Raw genomic sequence first — 25067 nt, 5'->3', positions numbered from 1 at the left:
TAGCCAGGACACAGCCTGTAACTCAGAGAGAAATGTAACAGCCAAGACACAGCCTGTAACTCAAAGAGAAATGTAACAGCCAAGCAACAGCCTGTAACTCAAAGAGAAATATAACAGTCAAGACAGAGCCTGTAACTCAAAGAGAAATGTAACAGCCAAGACACAGGAGAAATGTAATAAACAATAAAAAAAGAAGTAGCAGATTTTGAAAGTCAAACAAAAAATTGTCATGTACATTTTTAAATATTTAGAAAAAAAAAAAAAGTTATCTTTCAAAAATAGTAACGCAATAATGTTTGAGAACCTTGTTGGTCAGACACTCAAGCTTATGTGTCCCTAGTGACAACCTTATTGGTCAGACACTCAAATTTTCTGTGCTCCCTAGTGAGAACCTTGTTGGTCAGACACACAAGCTTTTGTGTCCCTAAAGAACCTTGTTGGTCAGATACACAAGCTTTTGTGTTTCTAAAGAACCTTGTTGGTTAGATACACAAGCTTTTGTGTCCCTAAAGAACCTTGTTGGTTAGATACACAAGCTTTTGTGTCCCTAGTGAGAACCTTGTTGGTCAGATACACAAGCTTTTGTGTCCCTAAAGAACCTTGTTGGTCAGATACACCAGCTTTTGTGTCCCTAAAGAACCTTATTGGTCAGACACTCAAGCTTTTGTGTCCCTAGTGAGAACTTTGTTGGTCAGATACACAAGCTTTTGTGTCCCTAGTGAGAACCTTGTTGGTAAAATACACAAGCTTTTGTGTCCCTAGTGAGAACCTTGTTGGTCAGATACACAAGCTTTTGTGTCCCTAAAGAACCTTGTTGGTCAGATACACAAGCTTTTGTGTCCCTAAAGAACCTTGTTGGTTAGATACACAAACTTTTGTGTCCCTAAAGAACCTTGTTGGTCAGACACACAAGCTTTTGTGTCCCTAGTGAGAACCTTGTTGGTCAGATACACAAGCTTTTGTGTCCCTAAAGAACCTTATTGGTCAGACACACAAGCTTTTGTGTCCCTAAAGAACCTTGTTGGTCAGACACTCAAGCTTTTGTGTCCCTAGTGAGAACCTTATTGGTCAGATACACAAGCTTTTGTGTCCCTAGTGAGAACCTTGTTGATCAGATACACAAGCTTTTGTGTCCCTAAAGAACCTTGTTGGTCAGATACACAAGCTTCTGTGTCCCTAAAGAACCTTATTGGTCAGACACACAAGCTTTTGTGTCCCTAAAGAACCTTGTTGGTCAGATACACAAGCTTCTGTGTCCCTAAAGAACCTTATTGGTCAGACACACAAGCTTTTGTGTCCCTAGTAAGAACCTTATTGGTCAGATACACAAGCTTTTGCCCCTAGTGAGAACCTTATTGGTCAGACACACAAGCTTTTGTGTCCCTAGTGAGAACCTTATTGGTCAGATACACAAGCTTCTGTGTCCCTAGTGAGAACCTTATTGGTCAGATACACTAGCGGATCCAGAACTTTGGAGTGGGGGGGGGGCGATTTTTTTCCAAACCCTAACCCTAACGCCCAGTAAACCCTAACCCTATGCGTAAACGTGTGTACAGAACACACATACACACACACACACACATATATATATATATATATATATATATATATATATATATATATATATATTATATATATGAGAATTTTAAAAAGCAGCATTTCTCAACCTTCGGCGAAAAAGTGGGGCAACGCTATAAGGTTCCCTAGTGGGGTTTGGGGCAAAGCCCCGACGACAAAAGCGTTTTCTTGCATTCTTCACTGCAGAAATGCATTTTCCTGACATCTACAGCTCATTATTCATCAATGGAGTTCGGGGCGAAGCCCCGACGCCAAAAACGTTTTCAGGCATTTTTCACTGCAGAAACGCATTCTCCTGACCTAAAGCTCATTATTCATACTATTTTTAAAAAAAGGACCTTTTGAATAATATTATACTTGAAAGATATTCTTAAATGAATTTATAGGCCCTTAATACATTGCAAATAAAACCGATTTGTTCCTTGAAAAGATAAGATACCCCACATATTTAGATTTTGGCTTTGAGGATCGCCGCCGAAAAAAAATTATTCGATAAATAATATTCAATAAAATGATGCTACAAGTTGTGAGTTATAGTCCCAAATTTTTTTAACTAGAAAAATATCCGATTTAGTAAAGGTTGGGAAAAGGCGACTATAAATTTATCTTTTTCGGTTTAGAACTCATCTCAATCATGATTCTTATACTGAAAAATTTCGTTTGAATTCTAACTTTTCCAATGCAAAGTCTTTCTTAAAATAATTATGATAAATTCATGTGAAATTACATAAACTCTGGAAATGGGAGGGGCGGTAGAATGAAAACGATTAATCCTCGCTCCTTTAATAATTTCTGCTAAAGATTGCATTTGGCATTAAAGAATAAAAAAAAAGTAGGGCGACTCGATATAAGAATTTAATTTATAGTATATATAAATTATATTAGTGGCAGATTTTTTACATTTTGTAATTTCTAAACTATAATACTAAAAGAAAAAGTATTGGTTTGTCCGATGGGGGAAATGCAATTGCATATATCGCCCTTCCCACCTGGTGCAACCCTTTTTCATTTAAATTTACTATTGATAAAATTTGAGATTAGAGTATGGTACGACATAATATACAATGGGTTCACATATCAATACGTAGTTTATATTATATAGATATTCAACTAATTTTGTTCACAAACTATGATTCTCCATAAAAATAGGACCGCCCACCCCACTCAGAGGGCTAGAGTGGGAAGGGCAAAATATGCAATCGCCCTCCCCCCAACCCCACCGAAGCGACATAATATAACATTTATAGATTAATTCAACTAATTTTGTTCACAAACTATGATTTCTCCATAAAAGTAGGACCGCCCCCCCCCCACTCAAATGGTTTAGGTGGGAAGGGCAGTAGAGGTATTCGCCCCCCCCCCCACACCTCGAAACGAAAAACAGGGAACGACATAATATAAAGATCGGTTAAAATATCAATAACAAGTTTTAATCATATAGATATTTAATTGATTCTGTTAGCAAGATGTGATTTCTACAAATAAATTGGACCGCCCCCCCCACTCGAAAGTGTATGGGGGAGGGCGGGATTGATACCATCGCCCCCTCCCGACCCCACCAAATCGGTCAACATACTAGAGGAGGGGGCGAAATAATAAAAAAATAGGTTGAAATATAAATAATTAGTATGTATTATTAACATAAGTAATAAATTTGTATACAAATTGTGTGAATTCTATACTAAAATTCGTCCCGAGTTGGGGGGAGGGCGATCGCCCCTACCGCCCCCCCCCCTGGATCCGCCAGTGTCACTGGCGGATCCAGAACTTTGGAGTGGGGGGGGCGATTTTTTTCCAAACCCTAACCCTAACGCCCAGTAAACCCTAACCCTATACATAAACGTGCGTACAGCACATATATATATATATTAGGGGTGCACCGGATAGTACTTTTTGATATCCGGCCGGAGCCGGATATGACCGGATAGTAAAATTTGATATTCGGCCGGGGCTGGAGCCGGAGCCGGATACCTAAGTGTCTTGTTAATAGCTTGTGTTGCTGAACATTTTACGAAACTGTTAAATAACATACCTATATTGGTTGGTTTTATTTTTTTTCCTTTTATATACCTTATTGTTTTAAACTCTATTACTGATTAATTTATTCAAACTTAACAGTATTTCTAAAAATCTGTATAGCATGAGTGTGTCTGTATGTACGATACCACCATATGTAAAGGATGTGTAGGAAGGTCTATGTAAATAATGTTAGTATATATTTAACTAATTACTAATGTAAATCTCTCATAAGTAAAGTGCAATCTGCCTTATATAGTGGTCGGATGTATGTGTTCATGCATTTCAGAGCAACAACCTGGTCAGATATACCTAGTGAGTCTACACATGTAGTCCTAGAGTAGTGTGTATAGTTGTTTGTGTTAACCATCAAGCATTGTTTTTTCCTTGAGCATACGCACGCAATAGAGTTGGGTGTCAGTCAAAAAAGACAACACATTGGCATGGTCAGTCAAGCATATAGATACATTATACCCGTCCACTAGTTAGAGGTCAAGGTTTTTTTTTGTTGTTTTTTTACACTCCAGCATATTGTTTCTTTGTTTGCTAGATCTAACTGCGGTACTATTGTTCAATTTATTTTATGCGATTTAAAAATTTACTGTAAGGTTTTCCGTTATTTATTAAGTCAAAAGAATTAAATAATGAAATTAGCTTTCTTTCTAAAGGTTTTAATACAAGGCAAAAATACACACACGCAAACATGCACATCTTTGTTTTATTTTAAAGTGCAAAGAACGTACGTAAGAAACATTAAATGCAAAGATCGTATGTTTGAAACATCTTTCTTAATTAATACTTATTAATTATTTTATTCGTGGTTTCAGTAACTGTTACAAAAGGGAACGATAGTAATCCTATGAATGTCAGGTGTGTAAAAGTCGTCCTCGCCTGATACACAGTAGCTAAGTATGCATCTTAAGTAAAAAAAAAATAATAACAAGGAGTTAATTGACTGTCACAAATTATTAAGAATATTGTTATCAAATCAAGACACTTAACTGCAGGAGTAATATTCAAGTTAACACGTTAGAAAAATTATTTAACGTTAATATTTATTGACAGTGTAATATCCTTTGTTAGCAAGCTGCGTTTTTTTCATTCTGGCTTATAAATGGTCAATGTCTATCAATAAATTGGGTGTCAATGACCAAAGAAATAAAATAAAGAGTAGGGGGTGTTTAGCTCTCCATTTAAAGATAGCCCTGTTTGTGTCTTCTACAAAATAATTAGTTACTGGCTTACTGGGCTATATAATCTCGCGGTTTGTGTTCTGTGTAGCTAAATGTCACTCGTTTAGGTGCGTGTGATCTTTAGTCCAGCTTACTAATTGAGATTTATGTTCAAGTAACGTAGCACACTTGAAAAGGTGTGGCCTCTAGACCAACCACGTGATTAAGATTTTTCTCCAAATAAGCAAACTCTTTGTCCGGATACCCGTGTAGATGTTTTGCTTTAAGTCCAGTCCACCCCCCCCCAATTAAGATTAACTACTAAGTAAACAAACATAGTTCCCTCGTGTGACCTCTAGAGAGTGCTTACGTCCATCGTATCTGACTTGGGGTCACCTGTCAATCAATGAACTCAATGTGATGGACTAAACAAATAAAAGGGGGAGGGAGTTCATCTGGAAATATACCTAGTTACCTTAGAGGTGTGGCTCTTGTAGTCCAGCCCCCCTAATAAAGATTAACTACTAAATAAACAAACTCAGTTCCCTAGAAAGGTGTGACCTCTAGAGAGTGTCAATACGCTGACATTAAACCTACGTCCATCGTATTTAACTTGTGGTCAACTGCCTATAAAAAAAACTCAATGTGATGGACTAAACAAATAAAAAGGGGTGGGAGTTGTTCATCTCTTCCTCTGGAGATATATTCGCACAGCTAGACAGACGTCTGGTCAGCATGACGTAGTCAAGGAATGTAGCATTTTAACATGTTAACTAACCTACTAAAAGGTCAAGACAAATTGAAAAAAGTGTCAGCCATTGCTGCTCTGTATGTAAAGCGCATTTATGATGTAAAGTTTCATTTCTATTTATATTAAGTTATTAACACGCCTTGTCTTTATAATAAACGATGTTTGGTGCATATTCATAATGGCTCTATTTATAAGCACATTATTTTGTTTTAATATAAACATTAATACATTCTACAACAGACATTAATGGAACGAGGTCCACTTTATGCATATTAAATAGGTGTATTTTTTACTATCCGGTTTACTATCCGGTAGTGATTTCCGACCGGAGCCGAATAGCACCGGATAGTAAAAAATGCCGGATATTCGGCAGAAGCCGGAGCCGGAGGGACTATCCGGTGCACCCCTAATATATATATATATATTCGATATATGAGAATAAAATAAGACTGTTTCTCAATCTTCGGCGAAAAAAAACAGAACAAAAAACAGTCATGTTGAGGCCTTTCTCTTGCAAACTTGGGGGTCTGGGAGAGCGCTGTAAGCTTCCTCAGTGAGCGTTTTCTTGCATTTTACACTTCAGAAACGCATTCTCCTGACATCTACAGTTCATTATTTATCAGTGGGATTCGGGGCAAAGCCCCGACGCCAAAAGCGTTTTCTTGCATTTTTCACAGCAAATGCATTCTCCTGACATCTACAGTTCATTATTTATCAGTGGGGTTCGTGGCGAAGCCCCGACGCCAAAAGCGTTTTCTTGTATTTTTCAAGGCTGCAAATGCATTCTCCTGACATCTACAGCTCATTATATATTAGTGGGGTTCGGGGCGAACCCACAACTCCAAAAGCGTTTTCTTGCATTTTTCACTGCAGAAACGCATTCTCCTGACATCTACAGCTCATTATTTATCAGTGGAGCTCGCCAAAAGCGTTTTCTTGCATTTTTCACTGCTGAAACGCATTCTCCTGACATCTACAGCTTATTATTTATTAGTGGGGTTCGGGGCAAAGCCCCGACTTCAAAAGCGTTGTCTTGCATTCTTCACTGCAGAAACGCATTCTCCTGACATCTATAGCTTATTATTCATCAGTGAGGTTCGGGGCGAAGCCTCGATGCTAAAAGCGTTTTCTGAATTTCTTCAATGCAGTAACGCATTCTCCTGACCTACAGCTCATTATTCATTCTATTATAAATGACCTTTTGAATAATGTGGAAAAATATTCTAATATGAATTTATAGTCCCTTAATACATTGCAAATACAACCGATTTGTTCTTTGAAAAGATAAGATACCCCACATATTTAGATTAAAGCTTTGAGGATCGTCGCCGAAAAAAAAATTCGATTAACAATTTTCAATGAAATTGAAGCATAAATTATGAGTTATAGTCCAAAATTTATTTAACTAGAAAAATATGAGATAGAGTAAAGGTTGGAAAAAGGCGACTAGGAAAAGATTATCTGGCTTTTGAACTCATCTCAACCGTGACTGTTATATTGAAAAATTTCGTTTGAATTATAACTTTTCCAAAGCAAAGTCTTTCTTAAAATAGTTATGATAAATTCATGTGAAATTACACAAACTCTGTCTGGAAAGGGGAATGGCGGTAAAATGAAAACGATTAATCCTCGCTCCTTTTTATAATTTCTGCTAATGATTGCATTTTGCATTAAAGAATAGGGGATGGGGACTCGATATAAGAATTTACTTTATAGCATATATAAATTATATTAGTGACAGATTTTTTTTATTTTGTAATTTCTTACTATAATACAAAAAGAAAAAGTATTGGTTTGTCCGATGGGGGGAAGGTGATTGCATGTATCGCACTTCCACCTGTTTATATTATATAGATATTCGACTAATTTTGTTCACATACTATGATTTCTCCATAAAAGTAGGACCGCCCCCCCCCCCACACTCAAAGGGTTTAGATGGTAAGGGCAGTAGAGGTATTCGCTCTTCCCCTTCCAATCGGCCAACAGGTGAACGACATAATATAAAGACCTGTTAAAATACCAATAACAAGTTTTAATCATATAGATATTTAATTGATTCTGTTAGCAAATTGTGATTTCTACTAATAAATAGGACCGCCCCCCCACACTCGAAAGTTTATGGTGGGGGGGGCGGATTGATGCTATCGCCCCCTCCCGACCCTACCAAATCTCCAAAATACTGGAAGGAGGGGGCGAAATAATCTAAAAATAGGTTATAATATAAATAATTAATATATATTATTAACATAAGTAATAAATTCGTATACAAATTGTGTGAATTCTATACTAAAATTCGTCCGCCCCCCCCCCCGGATCCGCCAGTGGGCCAGATGTAGATCTAGATTTAGATTTAAACGTATTAAACAATTTGAACAAAATTTACATGTATATATTATAATTATTAAGGAAATGGTTTATTTTCTTACAGTTTAAAGGTGCAGATTTATGTATTATGTAAACACATTAAGAAGTGAATGAGATGCGAACAGCATAGGCATAGTGCATTATTATCCAGGAGTAGGCGTACTAGATCATACTATTGACCTAAGTCTAGGTCTAGTAATTTTAAAATTTAAAGTCATACGAATTCTATTCTAGATCTAGATTATATATCTTGATTTTAGGTCTAGTCTAGATTCTAGATATAGCCTGGATTCTAGATTTTAGATCTTGATCTAGACCTAGTCTAGATTCTATGTCTAGACCTAGTTTAGATTCTAGTTCTAGTCCTAGTCTAGACTATCAAGTAGATAGAGCGATTATGATCAGGATTAGTAGGCCTACTAGTGGGTAATAGTGCAATATGCTGTTCGCATGGGAAACCGGTTATTTGTGCAGGCTATTATTTTTAAAAAATTTCCCAGCCCGTCTACTCCAATATATTAATCGACATATTTGGGGAGTGGTACGTATCTGAGAGCAGTAGCGTCACTAGGAGGGTGCGAACGGTGCGGTAGCAAAGGGTAAAACCATTTTAGGGGATCACAACCAAGTTGAAAAAATTATATCCAGGTAAAAGCAAACAGATCAGACAAGATAATCTTATTAAAATCTCTAGATATATGCCCAAACATGCTAGACACGTCTAGATGGTAGTTTATGTTTAAATGACAAAGCACAACGTTATACCACTTCTGTCTTAAAGTATCACAAAAGAAACCTGTTCAGGTGATGTTTAGTCTGTTTCTAATTTTAATTAATTATCATTGTAAAATTTGCAATAAAATTTGAGTAAATATCATAAACAGTGTGATTGTATAATAGAATTGACACTCATTTTACATTTGAGTAAAAATCAATAATAGTAGGTAATCAGCTCACTGTATTTGTTCAACAAAAAGAACTAACTAGCAATAGTGTTTATTGGAACATATTTGTAGAAAGTTGATGTGAAGGGATAACGCCCTGAGCTACCGCACCAGGTGCCACCGACACTGTCTGGGAGGTTTTCATTCTGTTTTTAGGTAATCAGTCGAATCTCTACTCTACTTTTTAGGTAATCAGTTCAATCTCTACTCTATTTTTAGGTAATCAGTTGAATCTCTACTCTATTTTTAGGTAATCAGTTGAATCTCTACTCTATTTTTAGGTAATCAGTTGGATCTCTACTCTACTTATTTAGGTGATCAGTTGGATCTCTACTCTACTTATTTAGGTGATCAGTTGGATCTCTACTTTTTAGGTAATCAGTTGAAGCTCTACTCTATTTTTAGGTAATCAGTTGAAACTCTACTCTATTTTTAGGTAATCAGTTGGATCTCTACTTTTTAGGTGATCAGTTGGATCTCTACTTTTTAGGTGATCAGTTGGATCTCTACTTTTTAGGTGATCAGTTGGATCTCTACTTTTTAGGTAATCAGTTGGATCTCTACTCTACTTTTTAGGTGATCAGTTGGATCTCTACTTTTTAGGTAATCAGTTGGATCTCTACTCTATTTTTAGGTAATCAGTGGAATCTCTACTCCACTTTTTAGGTAATCAGTTCAATCTCTACTCTATTTATAGGTAATCAGTTGAATCTCTACTCTATTTTTAGGTAATCAGTTGAAGCTCTACTCTATTTTTAGGTAATCAGTTGAATCTCTACTCTATGTTTAGGTAATCAGTCGAATCTCTACTCTATTTTTAGGTAATCAGTCGAATCTCTACTCTACTTTTTAGGTAATCAGTTCAATCTCTACTCTTTTTTTAGGTAATCAGTTGAAGCTCTACTCTATTTTTAGGTAATCAGTTGAATCTCTACTCTATTTTTAGGTAATCAGTTGGATCTCTACTCTACTTATTTAGGTGATCAGTTGGATCTCTTCTCTACTTATTTAGGTGATCAGTTGGATCTCTACACTACTTTTTAGGTGATCAGTTGGATCTCTACTCTATTTTTAGGTGATCAGTTGGATCTCTACTTTTTAGGTGATCAGTTGGATCTCTACTCTACTTTTTAGGTAATCAGTTGAATCTCTACTTTATTTTTAGGTAATCAGTTGAAGCTCTACTCTATTTTTAGGTAATCAGTTGAATCTCTACTCTATGTTTAGGTAATCAGTCGAATCTCTACTCTATTTTTAGGTAATCAGTCGAATCTCTACACTACTTTTTAGGTAATCAGTTCAATCTCTACTCTATTTTTAGGTAATCAGTTGAAGCTCTACTCTATTTTTAGGTAATCAGTTAAATCTCTACTCTATTTTTAGGTAAACAGTTGAATCTCTACTCTATTTTTAGGTAATCAGCTGGATCTCTACTCTACTTATTTAGGTGATCAGTTGGATCTCTACTTTACTTATTTAGGTGATCAGTTGGATCTCTACACTACTTTTTAGGTGATCAGTTGGATCTCTACTCTATCTTTATGTGATCAGTTGGATCTCTACTTTTTAGGTGATCAGTTGGATCTCTACTCTACTTATTTAGGTAATCAGTTGGATCTCTACTTTTTAGGTAATCAGTTGGATCTCTACTTTTTAGGTGATCAGTTGAATCTCTACTTTTTAAGTAATGAGTTGGATCTCTACTCTATTTTTAGGAAATCAGTTGAATCTCTACTCTATTTTTAGGAAATCAGTTGAATCTCTACTCTACTTATTTAGGTGATCAGTTGGATCTCTACTTTACTTATTTAGGTGATCAGTTGGATCTCTACACTACTTATTAGGTGATCAGTTGGATCTCTACTCTATTTTTAGGTGATCAGTTGGATCTCTACTTTACTTATTTAGGTGATCAGTTGGATCTCTACTTTACTTATTTAGGTGATCAGTTGGATCTCTACTCTATTTTTAGGTGATCAGTTGGATCTCTACTCTATTTTTAGATGATCAGTTGGATCTCTACTCTACTTATTTAGGTGATCAGTTGGATCTCTACACTACTTTTTAGGTGATCAGTTGGAACTCTACTTTTTAGGTGATCAGTTGGATCTCTACTTTACTTATTTAGGTAATCAGTTGGATCTCTACTCTATTTTTAGGTGATCAGTTGGATCTCTACTTTATTTATTTAGGTAATCAGTTGGATCTCTACTTTTTAGGTGATCATTTGGATCTCTACTCTACTTATTTAGGTAATCAGTTGGATCTCTACTTTTTAGGTAATCAGTTGGATCTCTACTTTTTAGGTGATCAGTTGGATCTCTACTTTTTAGGTGATCAGTTGGATCTCTACTTTTTAGGTGATCAGTTGGATCTCTACTCTACTTTTTAGGTAATCAGTTGAATCTCTACTCTACTTATTTAGGTAATCAGTTGAATCTCTACTCTACTTTTTAGGTGATCAGTTGGATCTCTACTCTATTTTTAGGTGATCAGTTGGATCTCTACTTTATTTATTTAGGTAATCAGTTGGATCTCTACTTTTTAGGTGATCAGTTGGATCTCTACTCTACTTTTTAGGTGATCAGTTGGATCTCTACTCTACTTTTTAGGTGATCAGTTGGATCTCTACTTTTTAGGTGATCAGTTGGATCTCTACTCTATTTTTAGGTGATCAGTTGGATCTCTACTCTACTTTTTAGGTGATCAGTTGGATCTCTACTCTACTTTTTAGGTGATCAGTTGGATCTCTACTTTTTAGGTGATCAGTTGGATCTCTACTTTTTAGCAGATCAGTCGGATCTCTACTTTTTAGGTGATCAGTTGGATCTCTACTCTACTTTTTAGGTGATCAGTTGGATCTCTACTTTACTTATTTAGCTAAGCTAAGAGACAGAGCTAAGAGACAGAGCTAAGAGACACAGCTAAGAGACAGAGCTAAGAGTTGCTATAAGCTTGGTATTCCATTTCAAGAAATAAATTTTAATCTAGAAAACAATCAATATAGACCTAGTGGTAATAGAATAGAAGAGTGATCCTAAGAGCTTAACATCACATATTAGTTTTACCACACATGCGTTCATACAGATTTTTCACGAAACAAAAGTTAAGTAATATTGCTGCCCGTATCCTATACTATTTGTATTAATAACCCGCAAGCTTCATTAATAGATTCCTGCATTGGTACCAAAACATTTGCATCTAAGGTCACAATGTCAAAAGTATCATGGTATTATTATAGAATATATTTTCCATTTATTAACTAACTTATTCAATGAAATACTGATTCAAATGTTGTTTTTAACAAATAATTCTGATACGAACTTCGCTTTAGTTGTAAGTTTTAAAAAAACGAACTACTTTTATAGCGCGCAGTTTTGACATATCCTCATTATAGTGGCCTACACTTGACAGTCTAAATAAAACTAAATAGAGCCCAAATCTAGATATATTTACAATATATATATTATAAATGTATTGATAATTTAAACAGAATTATAATTATTAAGGCAACTGCTTATCTAATGACAGCTTAGGGGCTTAGATTTATATATTACGTACACAGTAGTATTGGATACGAGCAGCACAGTCTAGTACACCATTACCAAGTACCAAAAGGCCTACTATTCCTGTTCATTACATTGGCATAGGTGTCTAGTAATTTTAAGATTAAACATATAAAGTCATAGGCCTACGAATTCTAGTCTAGATGTAGATTCTATATCAAGATTCTAGATCTAGTCTATATTCTAGATTTAGTTCTACATCTAGATCTAGTTTGTATGACAAATGGAGGGGAGATATTAATTTTTATTTGTTGTGGGAAAAGTCACCAAGTCATTTCTAACTTACTACCATAGACATAAATAAATATAGACTGGCCGAAGGAAGTAAATTCATGTAACATGTATATCTATTGTATTCGGATTTCCGAATTATGAAAAATTGCATGATCTTCATTCTTAGAGATTAAAAAAAAAACACTAGTGAAAATAATGTAATACTTATATAGGTTATGGCTGAAATAGATATGAATACTTAACTTTTATACTGCTCATAAATGCTGTATAATAAAGTACACAAAATTGCAAGTCACAAAATTTCGTTTCATAAAACTCTTTAATCGGCCAGTCTATATTTATTTATGTCTATGCTCACTACCTTAAGTAGGTCAAGAATAGTTTTTCTTGTTGCCAATTTATCTAATTTTGTAAGAAGAATAAATCTTTTTTAGTTTCTCTTTAAAACATCGAACATTTTATTAATTTCGAATGTATGGGTAAGATTAATTAATATTATTTTAAAAAACATAAGTGTACGCTAAATGGAGGCGCGGTGACTGAGTGGTAAAGCGCTTAGCTTTTAACCTTGAGGGCCTGGTTTCGAATTCCTTTGAAGACTGGTATTTTTACATTCGGGATCTTCAGGGCGCCTCTGAGTCCATCCAGCTCTAATGGTTACCTGACATTAATTGGGGAAAAGTAAAGGGGGCTGATTGTTATGCTGGCCACATGATACCCTCGTTAACCGTGGGCCATAGAAACAGATGACCTTTACATTATCTTCTCCATAGATCACTAGGTCTGAAAGGGGAACTTGACATAATGAATATGTAAAAAACAACAATTTGTAATTGAAAAAGTATTTATCTTTGATAAAATATTAAATTCATTTTGAAAGATTTAAACTTTAAAAAAGAAAAAATAATTATTTGTTATTATTATTATTTGAGTGCCCAATGATTTGTACATGTTATTACTTCGATCCAAACAAGACTAGGGCTTGAATAGTTTTGGTCCATTGGTGAAATCGATGGGGGCCGCATCTGAGTTTCTGTGATAACACAAACTCTCTTTATAATCTTGATTTAAAAGTGTGTATCTTTTTTTTTTTTTTTTACAATGTAGGCCAGTTTTCACCAAGCGCCAACATACAAATGAAAGAAAAGCTGACTTGATGTCCTGCTATGAGCAGCTGCTAACCAGGACATTGGAAGACTTTGGTGACGCAAATTGTCACAACTACTGCAAGAGTCAAGGAACAGTTGATGATGTTGCGATGATAGATGTGATTGATACACTATACTTCACAGCAAAGAAACACTCAAACATCTGTGATTGATAACTATACTTCACAGCAAAGAAACACTCAAACATCTGTGATTGATAACTATACTTCACAGCAAAGAAACACTCTAACATCTGTGATTGATACACTATACTTCACAGCAAAGAAACACTCAAACATCTGTGATTGATACACTATACTTCACAGCAAAGAAACACTCAAACATCTGTGATTGATACACTATACTTCACAGCAAAGAAACACTCAAACATCTGTGATTGATAACTATACTTCACAGCAAAGAAACACTCAAACATCTGTGATTGATAACTATACTTCACAGCAAAGAAACACTCTAACATCTGTGATTGATACACTATACATCACAGCAAAGAAACACTCAAACATCTGTGATTGATAACTATACTTCACAGCAAAGAAACACTCAAACATCTGTGATTGATAACTATACTTTACAGCAAAGAAACACTCTAACATCTGTGATTGATACACTATACTTCACAGCAAAGAAACACTCAAACATCTGTGATTGATAACTATACTTCACAGCAAAGAAACACTCTAACATCTGTGATTGATACACTATACTTCACAGCAAAGAAACACTCAAACATCTGTGATTGATAACTATACTTCACAGCAAAGAAACACTCAAACATCTGTGATTGATACACTATACTTCACAGCAAAGAAACACTCTAACATCTGTGATTGATACACTATACTTCACAGCAAAGAAACACTCAAACATCTGTGATTGATACACTATACATCACAGCAAAGAAACACTCAAACATCTGTGATTGAGAGACTATAACTTTATCAAAGCCACTTTTTAAAATAGGCACCAAATAAAAATGAGTTACCTGATCGAAACCCTTCTAGAATCATCCCTTCTGCAGCTCGTCTTGCCAGCAAGTGACCTTTCAGTTGAGAGAGATCCAACGTCTTGAAATGTTGAAACATTTGGTCCATCACCTCCATCATAAAAGCGTGATGAGAACCAACATTGATGTCTTTGTCAGGTCGAGCGTCAAGAGCATCAAGGTAGATACCTACTGTATCTGTAGAGAAAAAGTAGATTCCATCTCACATTCAATACAGAATACAGTTTACTTATAGCATAGGCTTAACAGAAGCTTAACATGCTTAACAAGGGCATACAAACCTAACCAATTTAACCTGGTCACAGAAACCTAACATATTTAACCTGGTCACAGAAACCTAACATATTTAACCTGGTCACAGAAACCTAACATATTTAACCTAGTCATAGAGACCTAACATATTTAACCTGCTCACAGAGACCTAACATATTTAACCTGGTCACAGAAATCTAACATATTTAACCTGGTCATAGAGACCTAACATATTTAACCTGGTCACAGAGACCTAACATAATTAACCTGGTCACAGAGACCTAACATATTTAACCTGCTCACAGAGACCTAACATATTTAACCTGGTCACAGAAACCTAACATATTTAACCTGGTCATAGAGACCTTACATATTTAACCTGGTCACAGAGACCTAACATATTTAACCTGGTCATAGAGACCTAACATATTTAACCTGCTCACAGAGACCTAACATATTTAACCTGGTCACAGAGACCTAACATATTTAACCTGGTCACAGAGATCTAACATATTTAACCTGGTCACAGAAACCTAACATATTTAACCTGGTCATAGAGACCTAACATATTTAACCTGGCCACAGAAAATTAACTTATTTAACCAGGTCACAGAAATCTAACATATTTAACATTGTCACAGAAACCTAGCATATTTAACCTGGTCACAGAGACCTAACATATTTAACCTGGTCACAGAAACCTAACATATTTAACCTGGTCACAGAAACCTAACATATTTAACCTGGTCATAGAGACCTAACATATTTAACCTGGTCACAGAAACCTAACATATTTAACCTGGTCACAAAAACCTAACATATTTAACCTGGTCACAGAAACCTAACATATTTAACCTGGTCACAAAAACCTAACATATTTAACCTGGTCACAGAAACCTAACATATTTAACCTGGTCACAGAGACCTAACATATTTAACCTGCTCACAGAGACCTAACATATTTAACCCGGTCACAAAAACCTAACATATTTAACCTGGCCACAGAAAATTAACTTATTTAACCAGGTCACAGAAATCTAACATATTTAACATTGTCACAGAAACCTAGCATATTTAACCTGGTCACAGAGACCTAACATATTTAACCTGGTCACAGAGACCTAACATATTTAACCTGGTCACAGAGCCTTAACATATTTAACCTGGTCACAGAGACCTAACATATTTAACCTGGTCACAGAGACCTTACATATTTAACCTGGTCACAGAGACCTTACATATTTAACCTGGTCACAGAAACCTAACATATTTCACCTGGTCACACAAACCTAACATATATAACCTGGTCACAGAGACCTAACATATTTAACCTGGTCACAGAGACCTAACATATTTAACCTGGTCACAGAAATTAAACTTATTTAACCAGGTCACAGAAATCTAACATATTTAACATTGTCACAGAAACCTAGCATATTCAACCTGGTCACACAAACCTAACATATTTAACCTGGTCACAGAGACCTAACATATTTAACCTGCTCACAGAGACCTAACATATTTAACCTGGCCACAGAAATTAAACTTATTTAACCAGGTCACAGAAATCTAACATATTTAACATTGTCACAGAAACCTAGCATATTTAACCTGGCTACAGAAATTAAACTTATTTAACCATGTCACAGAAACCTAACATATTTAACCTGGTCACAGAGACCTAACATATTTAACCTGGTCACAGAGACCTAACATATTTAACCTGGTCACAGAGACCTAACATATTTAACCTGGTCACACAATCCTAACATATTTAACCTGGTCACAGAGACCTAACATATGAAGTTGAAAATGGAAAAGATCGTCTCACGGGAGTAGAATGCTTGAATATTACTTGTAAAATTAGTTATTTTAATGAGTAGCTAAAAGATGCAGTTGTTATTTTTCAAGATGCAAAGTCTTATGAAGCATAATACTCTTTATCTCAGCACAATCTTCCCTTCAAAAATACGAAAACATTTTCTTGGTCTTTCTGTTGCAGCATCAGTCAAAGTCAAGTAAGTCTGCATCTCTCTAGGTTTTACAGCTGATTGATTTGGTGACACAAAGGTCAAAGTCAAGTAAGTCTGCATCTCTAGGTTTTACAGCTGATTGATTTGGTGACACAAAGGTCAAAGTCAAGTAAGTCTGCATCTCTCTAGGTTTTACAGCTGATTGATTTGGTGACACAAAGGTCAAAGTCAAGTAAGTCTGCATCTCTCTAGGTTTTACAGCTGATTGATTTGGTGACACAAAGGTCAAAGTCAAGTAAGTCTGCATCTCTAGGTTTTACAGCTGATTGATTTGGTAGCACAAAGGTCAAAGTCAAGTAAGTCTCTGAAACATTCTGTACGTATTATAGTAAGACGTCTTTACACTGCGTTATGCCACCTAAGGAGCTTTGTGCGAGTGCTAAAGTGGATGTCAACTTTAAATTGGTCCATCTCAAGTTGTTATATTTTGTCAATTGAAAATGGCATGAATAAAATGTACAGCAACTGAAACACTGACTGATGTTGTAGTAATAATAGGATAGAATGTTATGTTTAAATGTTATACTGATGTGGTGTTATATTCAAATGTTATACTGATGTGGTGTTATATTCAAGTGTTATAATGATGTGATGTTATATTTAAATGTTATACTGATGTGATGCTATATTCAAGTGTTATACTGATGTGATGTTATGTTTAAACGTTATACTGATGTGATGTTATATTTAAACGTTATACTGATGTGATGTTATATTTAAACGTTATACTGATGTGATGTTATAGTTAAACGTTATACTGATGTGATTTTATAACAGTTATATTTAAAAGCTGCACTAAGGATGTGTTACTAATAGCGGGACTGTGTGGCTATAACAGGATTTGGGTTTGGTTGTAGACCAATGTTAATTGATAGTGTCCTAATTAAGTTCAGCATACATAGTACACAGTTTGAGTTCATAATTCTTTGAGCACACTACTAGTTCATGATTCTTTCAGCGCACTTCTAGTTCATGATTCTCTGAGCACACTTCTAGTTCATGATTCTCTGAGCACACTTCAAGTTCATGATTCTTAGAGCACACTTCGAGTTCATGATTCTTTTAGCACACTTCTAGTTCATGATTCTCTGAGCACACTTCAAGTTCATGATTCTTAGAGCACACTTCGAGTTCATGATTCTTTTAGCACACTTCTAGTTCATGATTCTCTGAGCACACTTCAAGTTCATGATTCTTAGAGCACACTTCTAGTTCATGATTCTCTGAGCACACTTCTAGTTCATGATTTTCTGAGCACACTTCAAGTTCATGATTCTTAGAGCACACTTAGAGTTCATGATTCTTTTAGCACACTTCAAGTTCATGATTCTTTCAGCACACTTCTAGTTCATGATTCTTTGAGCACATTTCTAGTTCATGATTCTCTGAGCACACTTCAAGTTCATGATTCTCTGAGCACACTTCAAGTTCATGATTCTTTGAGCACATTTCTAGTCTCATCTGTCTCACCACAGTCTCACTCCTGTCTCACACCTGTCTCACCCCAGTCTCACTCTTGTATCACACTTGTCTCACACCTGTCTCACCACAGTCTAACTCCTGTCTCACACCTGTCTCACCCCAGTCTCACTTCTGTCTCACACCTGTCTTACATCTGTCTTGATGCTAACTCTTCCTTATTTTATTTGAATGCAGCAACTTGATTGTCTGGACACATTTTTCTGGGACGCCATATTCTCAGTGACTCACGATGGACTCCTACTCTTTCTTCAAGTCTACAAAACTATTTGTTAGTTTTTGGTACTCGAGACTTTGATATTTCCTAGATCTGCTCCGCACAGGATCTGCTACGAAACTGTTTGTTAGTTGTTTGTACTCGAGACTTTGATATTTCCTAGATCTGCTTCGCACAGAATCTGCTACGAAACTGTTTGTTAGTTGTTTGTACTCGAGACTTTGATATTTCCTAGATCTGCTCCGCACAGGATCTGCTACGAAACTGTTTGTTAGTTGTTTGTACTCGAGACTTTGATATTTCCTAGATCTGCTCCGCACAGAATCTGCTACGAAACTGTTTGTTAGTTGTTTGTACTCGAGACTTTGATATTTCCTAGATCTGCTCCGCACAGAATCTGCTACGAAACTGTTTGTTAGTTGTTTGTACTCGAGACTTTGATATTTCCTAGATCTGCTTCGCACAGAATCTGCTACGAAACTGTTTGTTAGTTGTTTGTACTCGAGACTTTGATATTTCCTAGATCTGCTCCGCACAGAATCTACTACGAAACTGTTTGTTAGTTGTTTGTACTCGAGACTTTGATATTTCCTAGATCTGCTCCGCACAGGATCTGCCTCACCTGCTTGCTCTTCTCTCTCGTCTACAGGCTGTTTCAACACAACAACCTTCTCCAACAACCTCCTCCAATAACCTCCTTCTCCGGGGAGTTATGTGCAGGAAATCGCTTCCAGGGAGGTCAAGCACTACAAAGACACTCTCAAGAGCTCCTTCAAGGAATGCGATATCGACATTCACGGCTGGGAAGCACTAGCTCTCGATCTCTCCTCATGGTGTGAAGCTGAGTCTCGGACTTTCAAGTTTTAAAGCAAGAAGAGTGGCCAGGGCGAATGAGCGCCGAACCAACAAAATGCTGAGATATGAAGCAGGCCTATCTGCAACTGACCAAACCCACCCCATGCCACGTATGCGCCGGCTTTTTAAAACGAGGATTGGACTTTACAGTCATCTTCGAATCCATAGGAAATGAGAAATGTGCTCATCTTCGACCACGAAAGAGGAGCTCTATATATAAATTAGTTCGATACACGATTTGAGTTAAATTTTTTTTTAGATGTCAGTTTTTTAGCGGCCCCCGTAAGGGGAAAAAGCCGCTATTAGGTTTGTGCAAAATGTCCGTCTGTCCGTCTGTCCGTCTGTCCGTCTGTCCGTCTGTCCGTCTGTCACACTCAGATCTCGAAAACTAGAAGAGATATGAAAAATATTATTTCATCATTAAATCCGGCTTGAAAAGTTTAGGTGCAACGGCTACTTTTGGTTTTCTAAAAGCAAACCGTTTAATTTATAAAATTAATTATGCAAGCGATTTTTTCATAAAAATACACCAATTCTAAAACAATTACGTAAATGTAAGGGAGGCAATGTTACAACATGCTAACAAAGATGGACAATTTTTGTGTATTTTTAGTATCACTAAGTCAAATATATTTTAAAAATGTACAGGAAATGTTTACAACAAATATAAATAATAGTTAAAGACGTTTTTTCTGGTCAACTAGTTGCTAAAATTAAAAGAAAACATTTCTGTTTGTTTATAAAGGCTAATAATGCACTTTTTATGTAAATATCACGCACATTTTTTTAAATGGACTTTTTATGCAGCGATTTTCGTGCAGTAGCGTAACGTCGCAACATGATCAGGTGCTAAACCAATTCCTTAAACTTTTTTAAAAAATCAGATTTTATTTATTTTTTGTTTAGTGCCCCCATCCGAATAAAAGAAGCTTATTTTTGTGCGTTTTGTCTGTTGGTCGGTCTGTCCGTCACGATTAGATTTAAAAAACTAGAACTCTAAAAGCTATTGAAAATCTGATTTACCCTTTAATGTTCCTCCCATAACATCTCAATAGTTTTAAGTATCTAAAATTGATTGTTCCGGATTTTTTTGTGCAAAACTAATCAACGCCAACAAATGTTTGTTTGCTCTTCTAACTTATATTACATTCCATTTCCATGCTTAAACGTTGCAAAAACACATTATCAATAATATATTGTTCCGTTTTTTATGTAAATAGCATATTAATGCTAAATCATAATCTCTATACTGACTTATATTTCTTTAATTGTAAAAATGTTCCGGATATTGTTTTATAAAACATGAATTATGCCTAATGATTGTTTGAAATCGCATAAGGCTTTTAAAAAAAGTAATTTACTAGAATTGATTACTGAAAATTACTTTTTAGACATTTAATTTTCTTGTAAAACATAACATAGAAGTTTTGTAATCGATAAAGAAAGTTCCGGATTTTGTTTCTTACAAATCGTCGCCAGAAATTTCCGAATTTATTTAAAGATCTACTAACGCCAAATAATTGTTTGAACTCCCTCTTCTAATTAATAAACAAATAATCTTCTCATTTACGAAATAATGTTTTTACGGATTTTTATGAAAAATATTTTAACTCACTACTCTCTTACAGTACATTTAACTTTCTACCTAAAACATTAAAAAATCTAATTATCGTTAATATTATGTTCCGATTTTTAAGGAAAACAGAATCCAAACACCAAAGTAAGGTATGAAAATCTCTCCACGTGGCTGTAGTACATCTAATTTTTATACGAGACCATCCAAAAAAATTAATTAACGGTATTACATTTATCTGAAATTCTCTTTTTCTTTTACTATTTATACAAACATCCGGAACAATCTATTATATAAACTTTTCAATTGTGTTCATACTTAAAAATTATTGCGATGTTTTGAAACGTAAAATAAAGGTTAATCAATTTTTAATAACTTTTAGTTGTTTTTTTTATATCAAGATAACGGACAGACCGACTGACAGACAAAACGCAAAAACAATGTGGCTTTGATCCTTTTTAAATAATATCTATTAGAACTCAGTGCACCAATGTCTATGAACCCTCGTTAAATATCTCGTGTAAATAAAGACATTTTTTTTTATGGTACCGGTACTAGCCTATTGTGAGGTAATGGAATTTTTTTTCTTTGACGTCATATGAATGGACTCTTTAAATGTAATGTTAAAAGAACGCACTCGGTGCACCAATGTCTATTAACCCTCGAAAAAATTGCTTGTATTAATGAAAACATATTTTAGTCTAACTAAGCCGTGTGACGTAGTGTTTTTTTTTCCTTTGACGTCACATGGAATGAATTCTTTAAATGAAATGCTAAAAGAACGCACTCGGTGCACCAATGTCTATGAACACTCGAGAAATGGCTCGTGTTGATAAAGGTGATTTTTAGTCTAGCTAGGCCTTGTGACGTAGTGTTTTTTTTTCCTTTGACGTCATATGGAATGAATTCTTTAAATGAAATGCTAAAAGAACGCACTCGGTGCACCAATGTCTATTAACCCTCGAAAAAATTGCTTGTATTAATGAAAACATATTTTAGTCTAACTAAGCCGTGTGACGTAGTGTTTTTTTTTCCTTTGACGTCATATGGAATGAATTCTTTAAATGAAATGCTTAAAGAACGCACTCGGTGCACCAAAGTCTATGAACACTCGATAAATGGCTCTTATAGATGAAGGCGATTTTTAGTCTAGCTAGGCCGTGTGACGTAGTGTTTTTTTCCCTCTGACGTTATATGGAATTAATTCTTCAAATGAAATGAAAAAAGAACTCGGTATAGTAATGTTTATTAAGCCTCGTTATGTGACTCGCGTTTAAAAAAGGAATGATATCTTGATTTAGATCTAATCTAGATTTTTTAAACTAGATCTAGATTTTTATTACAGTATATCTAGATCTGGATTTATATTCTAATTAAAATTATTTTAGAGTCTAGATCTAGAATTTCTAGATCTAGTTTAGACTAAAATAGACTAGATTAAGATGTAGAATTTCAATTTCTAAACTTAAAGTGTAAAAAAAAAGTGTAGATTTTCATTTCCAAACGTTTTGATCAATATTGTAATGTTTTAATATACTAAAACTAATCTACTATTTTTTTATTAAATTTAAATTTAAATTTACGGCAAATGAATCTTTGAAACATTATTACTTTTGACCATCGGATGGCTGCCTGGTCGTGCGGTTTGCGCGCTGGACTGTCGTTCAGATTTATGGATGGCCCAGAGTTCAAACCCTGCCCGCTCCCATCCCCCGTCGTCCTGCGGGAGGTTTGGACTAGGAAGTAATTATCTTCAACTCTGAAGGAACATCCGAAACGTGTAAAACATTTTACATCAAAATTAAATCACCTCTTGAATATTATTTGCGAATATGCAGATCCGACAGGGATCCGACTTCGACGGGGGCCGCCTCTGAGTTTGTGTAACACAAACTCTCTTTGTAATCTTGTTTTTAGTATACTTGAGATATTGTCTTTTTTAAAAATTATTTTTGTAAAATGTTTTTCTTATTTTTCTCTAATTCGTTTTGTTCTTACTTTGTTTTTTGGCTTTTGTTTTTCCTATTTGAATCTTAAAACTTTTCTTTGTCTTCCTTTCCTCATATCTTTAGAACATTTGAATTCAATGTGCGGGTGTCTCTATTTACTTACACGGAAGCCTGATAAATGCTGGTCTGGAATCATCTTTAAATTGGTTGAAGGATTCAGTCATGGTATCTTCCATCAAGACTCTGGAATTGAAAAGACATAACGCGTTTAGAATTATGTCTCTGTGATGAAGACAGCAATTAATATTGGCTGCACTAAAATGAATGCAAGAACCAGTCATGGGCTATAGAGTATATGTGTCAGACCTCAAATGTTCAGTAAAAGATATCTCACTACCCTAGACATCAATAACTAGAGACTGGTTGAAGGAAGTCACTTTATGTAACTTGAACACATGTATATCTAGTGTATTCGGATTTCCCAATTATGAAAAATTGCATGATCTTCATTCTTGGAGATTAAACAAAACTACACTGCCTCCTTATTTACAATATTTTTAGGTGTATGGCTGAAATAGATATGAATACTTAACTTTTATACTGCTCATAAATGCTGTATAATAAAGTACACAAAATTGCAAGTCACAAATTTTCGTTTCATAAAACTCTTTAATCGGCAAGTCTATATTTATTTATGTCTATGCTCAAAAGTCATTTCTCTATAAAAGAAGTTACGAAAGTTATATTATATAAAAACACCGACCCATATATACTACATAAAATATAGGTATTTGATTTCTATATACGATTTATTTAGGTAGGTGTTTTACTATTACATACCAAGTGTCCGAGTTGAGACAAATCCCCAGGTTCCTTTCTTGTGTAACGCAATTCGCTAAGGCCGTATAGATCTAACTTACATCTCTTTATTAGTATATTTAGATCTATTGATCTAGTCTATATATATAAATATAAATCTAATACAACAGATAGATCTATAGCCTTTATGAATGCGTTGGTAATACTATTCTAGTAGATCTTTGAAGTAACGTCTGTATTATATAAGATATTTTATATTCTAGTTCTACTAGACTATTTCTAATCTAGAAATATAGATCTATATTCTATTAGTAGATAGCTATAAACTGATTTTATAGTATAGCTGCTATTCCATAGTAAGTCCTACAGATTGTCCTGTGGAAGTCGACCTACAGCTTTTTGTCCTGCCGTGAGTCGGTTGCCCATGTATGGCGGAAGGCAGGAGAGCCGCGCCCACTTTTACGTCATACGGATGTATGCTAACGTGACAAGAAGCTCAGAAAGAAGGCAACTGCGCCTGGTGATTACATATGCCCAACCAGCGATCGCAGCTGTGTATCAAGGATTGGCCTCTTTAGTCACACAAGAAGTTGCATCTATAATATAAGATCTATAGTATTATCTGTATATGTTCATGAATTATACCAGTCATAGATTATCTGTATATCTTCATGAATTATACCAGTCATAGATGATCTGTATCTGTACATGAATTATACCAGTCATAGATTATCTGTATATGTTCATGAATTATACCAGTCATAGATGATCTGTATCTGTACATGAATTATACCAGTCATAGATGATCTGTATCTGTACATGAATTATACCCGTCATAGATTATCTGTATCTGTACATGAATTATACCAGTCATAGATGATCTGTATATGTACATGAATTATACCGGTCATAGATGATCTGTATATGTACATGAATTATACCAGTCATAGATGATCTGTATCTGTACATGAATTATACCAGTCATAGATGATTTGTATATGTACATGAATTATACCAGTCATAGATGATTTGTATCTGTACCTGAATTATACCCGTCATAGATGATCTGTATATGTACATGAATTATACC

General features: G+C 35.2%; 1 protein-coding gene across 5 annotated transcripts in view; it reads right to left on the bottom strand.

Moving 5' to 3' along the window:
- LOC129923626 (uncharacterized) overlaps window positions 1-25067 on the bottom strand; it is a 62424-nt gene that overhangs the window by 22508 nt on the left and 14849 nt on the right. For all 5 annotated transcript variants that reach the window (XM_056015524.1, XM_056015526.1, XM_056015527.1 and 2 more), the window contains exons 2-3: window positions 23322-23401; window positions 14780-14977 (exon numbers count right to left, since the gene is read on the bottom strand). In XM_056015524.1, the coding sequence (XP_055871499.1) occupies window positions 14780-14977; window positions 23322-23394 (271 nt within the window). In that variant the 5' untranslated portion in view covers window positions 23395-23401. The remainder of the gene's footprint in view (window positions 1-14779; window positions 14978-23321; window positions 23402-25067) is intronic.

Source organism: Biomphalaria glabrata, chromosome 17 (assembly GCF_947242115.1).
Source record: "Biomphalaria glabrata chromosome 17, xgBioGlab47.1, whole genome shotgun sequence".
NCBI lineage: Eukaryota > Metazoa > Mollusca > Gastropoda > Planorbidae > Biomphalaria > Biomphalaria glabrata.
The sequence above is the reverse complement of the archived record's forward strand: the minus strand, read 5'-3'. Positions and strand labels throughout refer to the sequence as shown.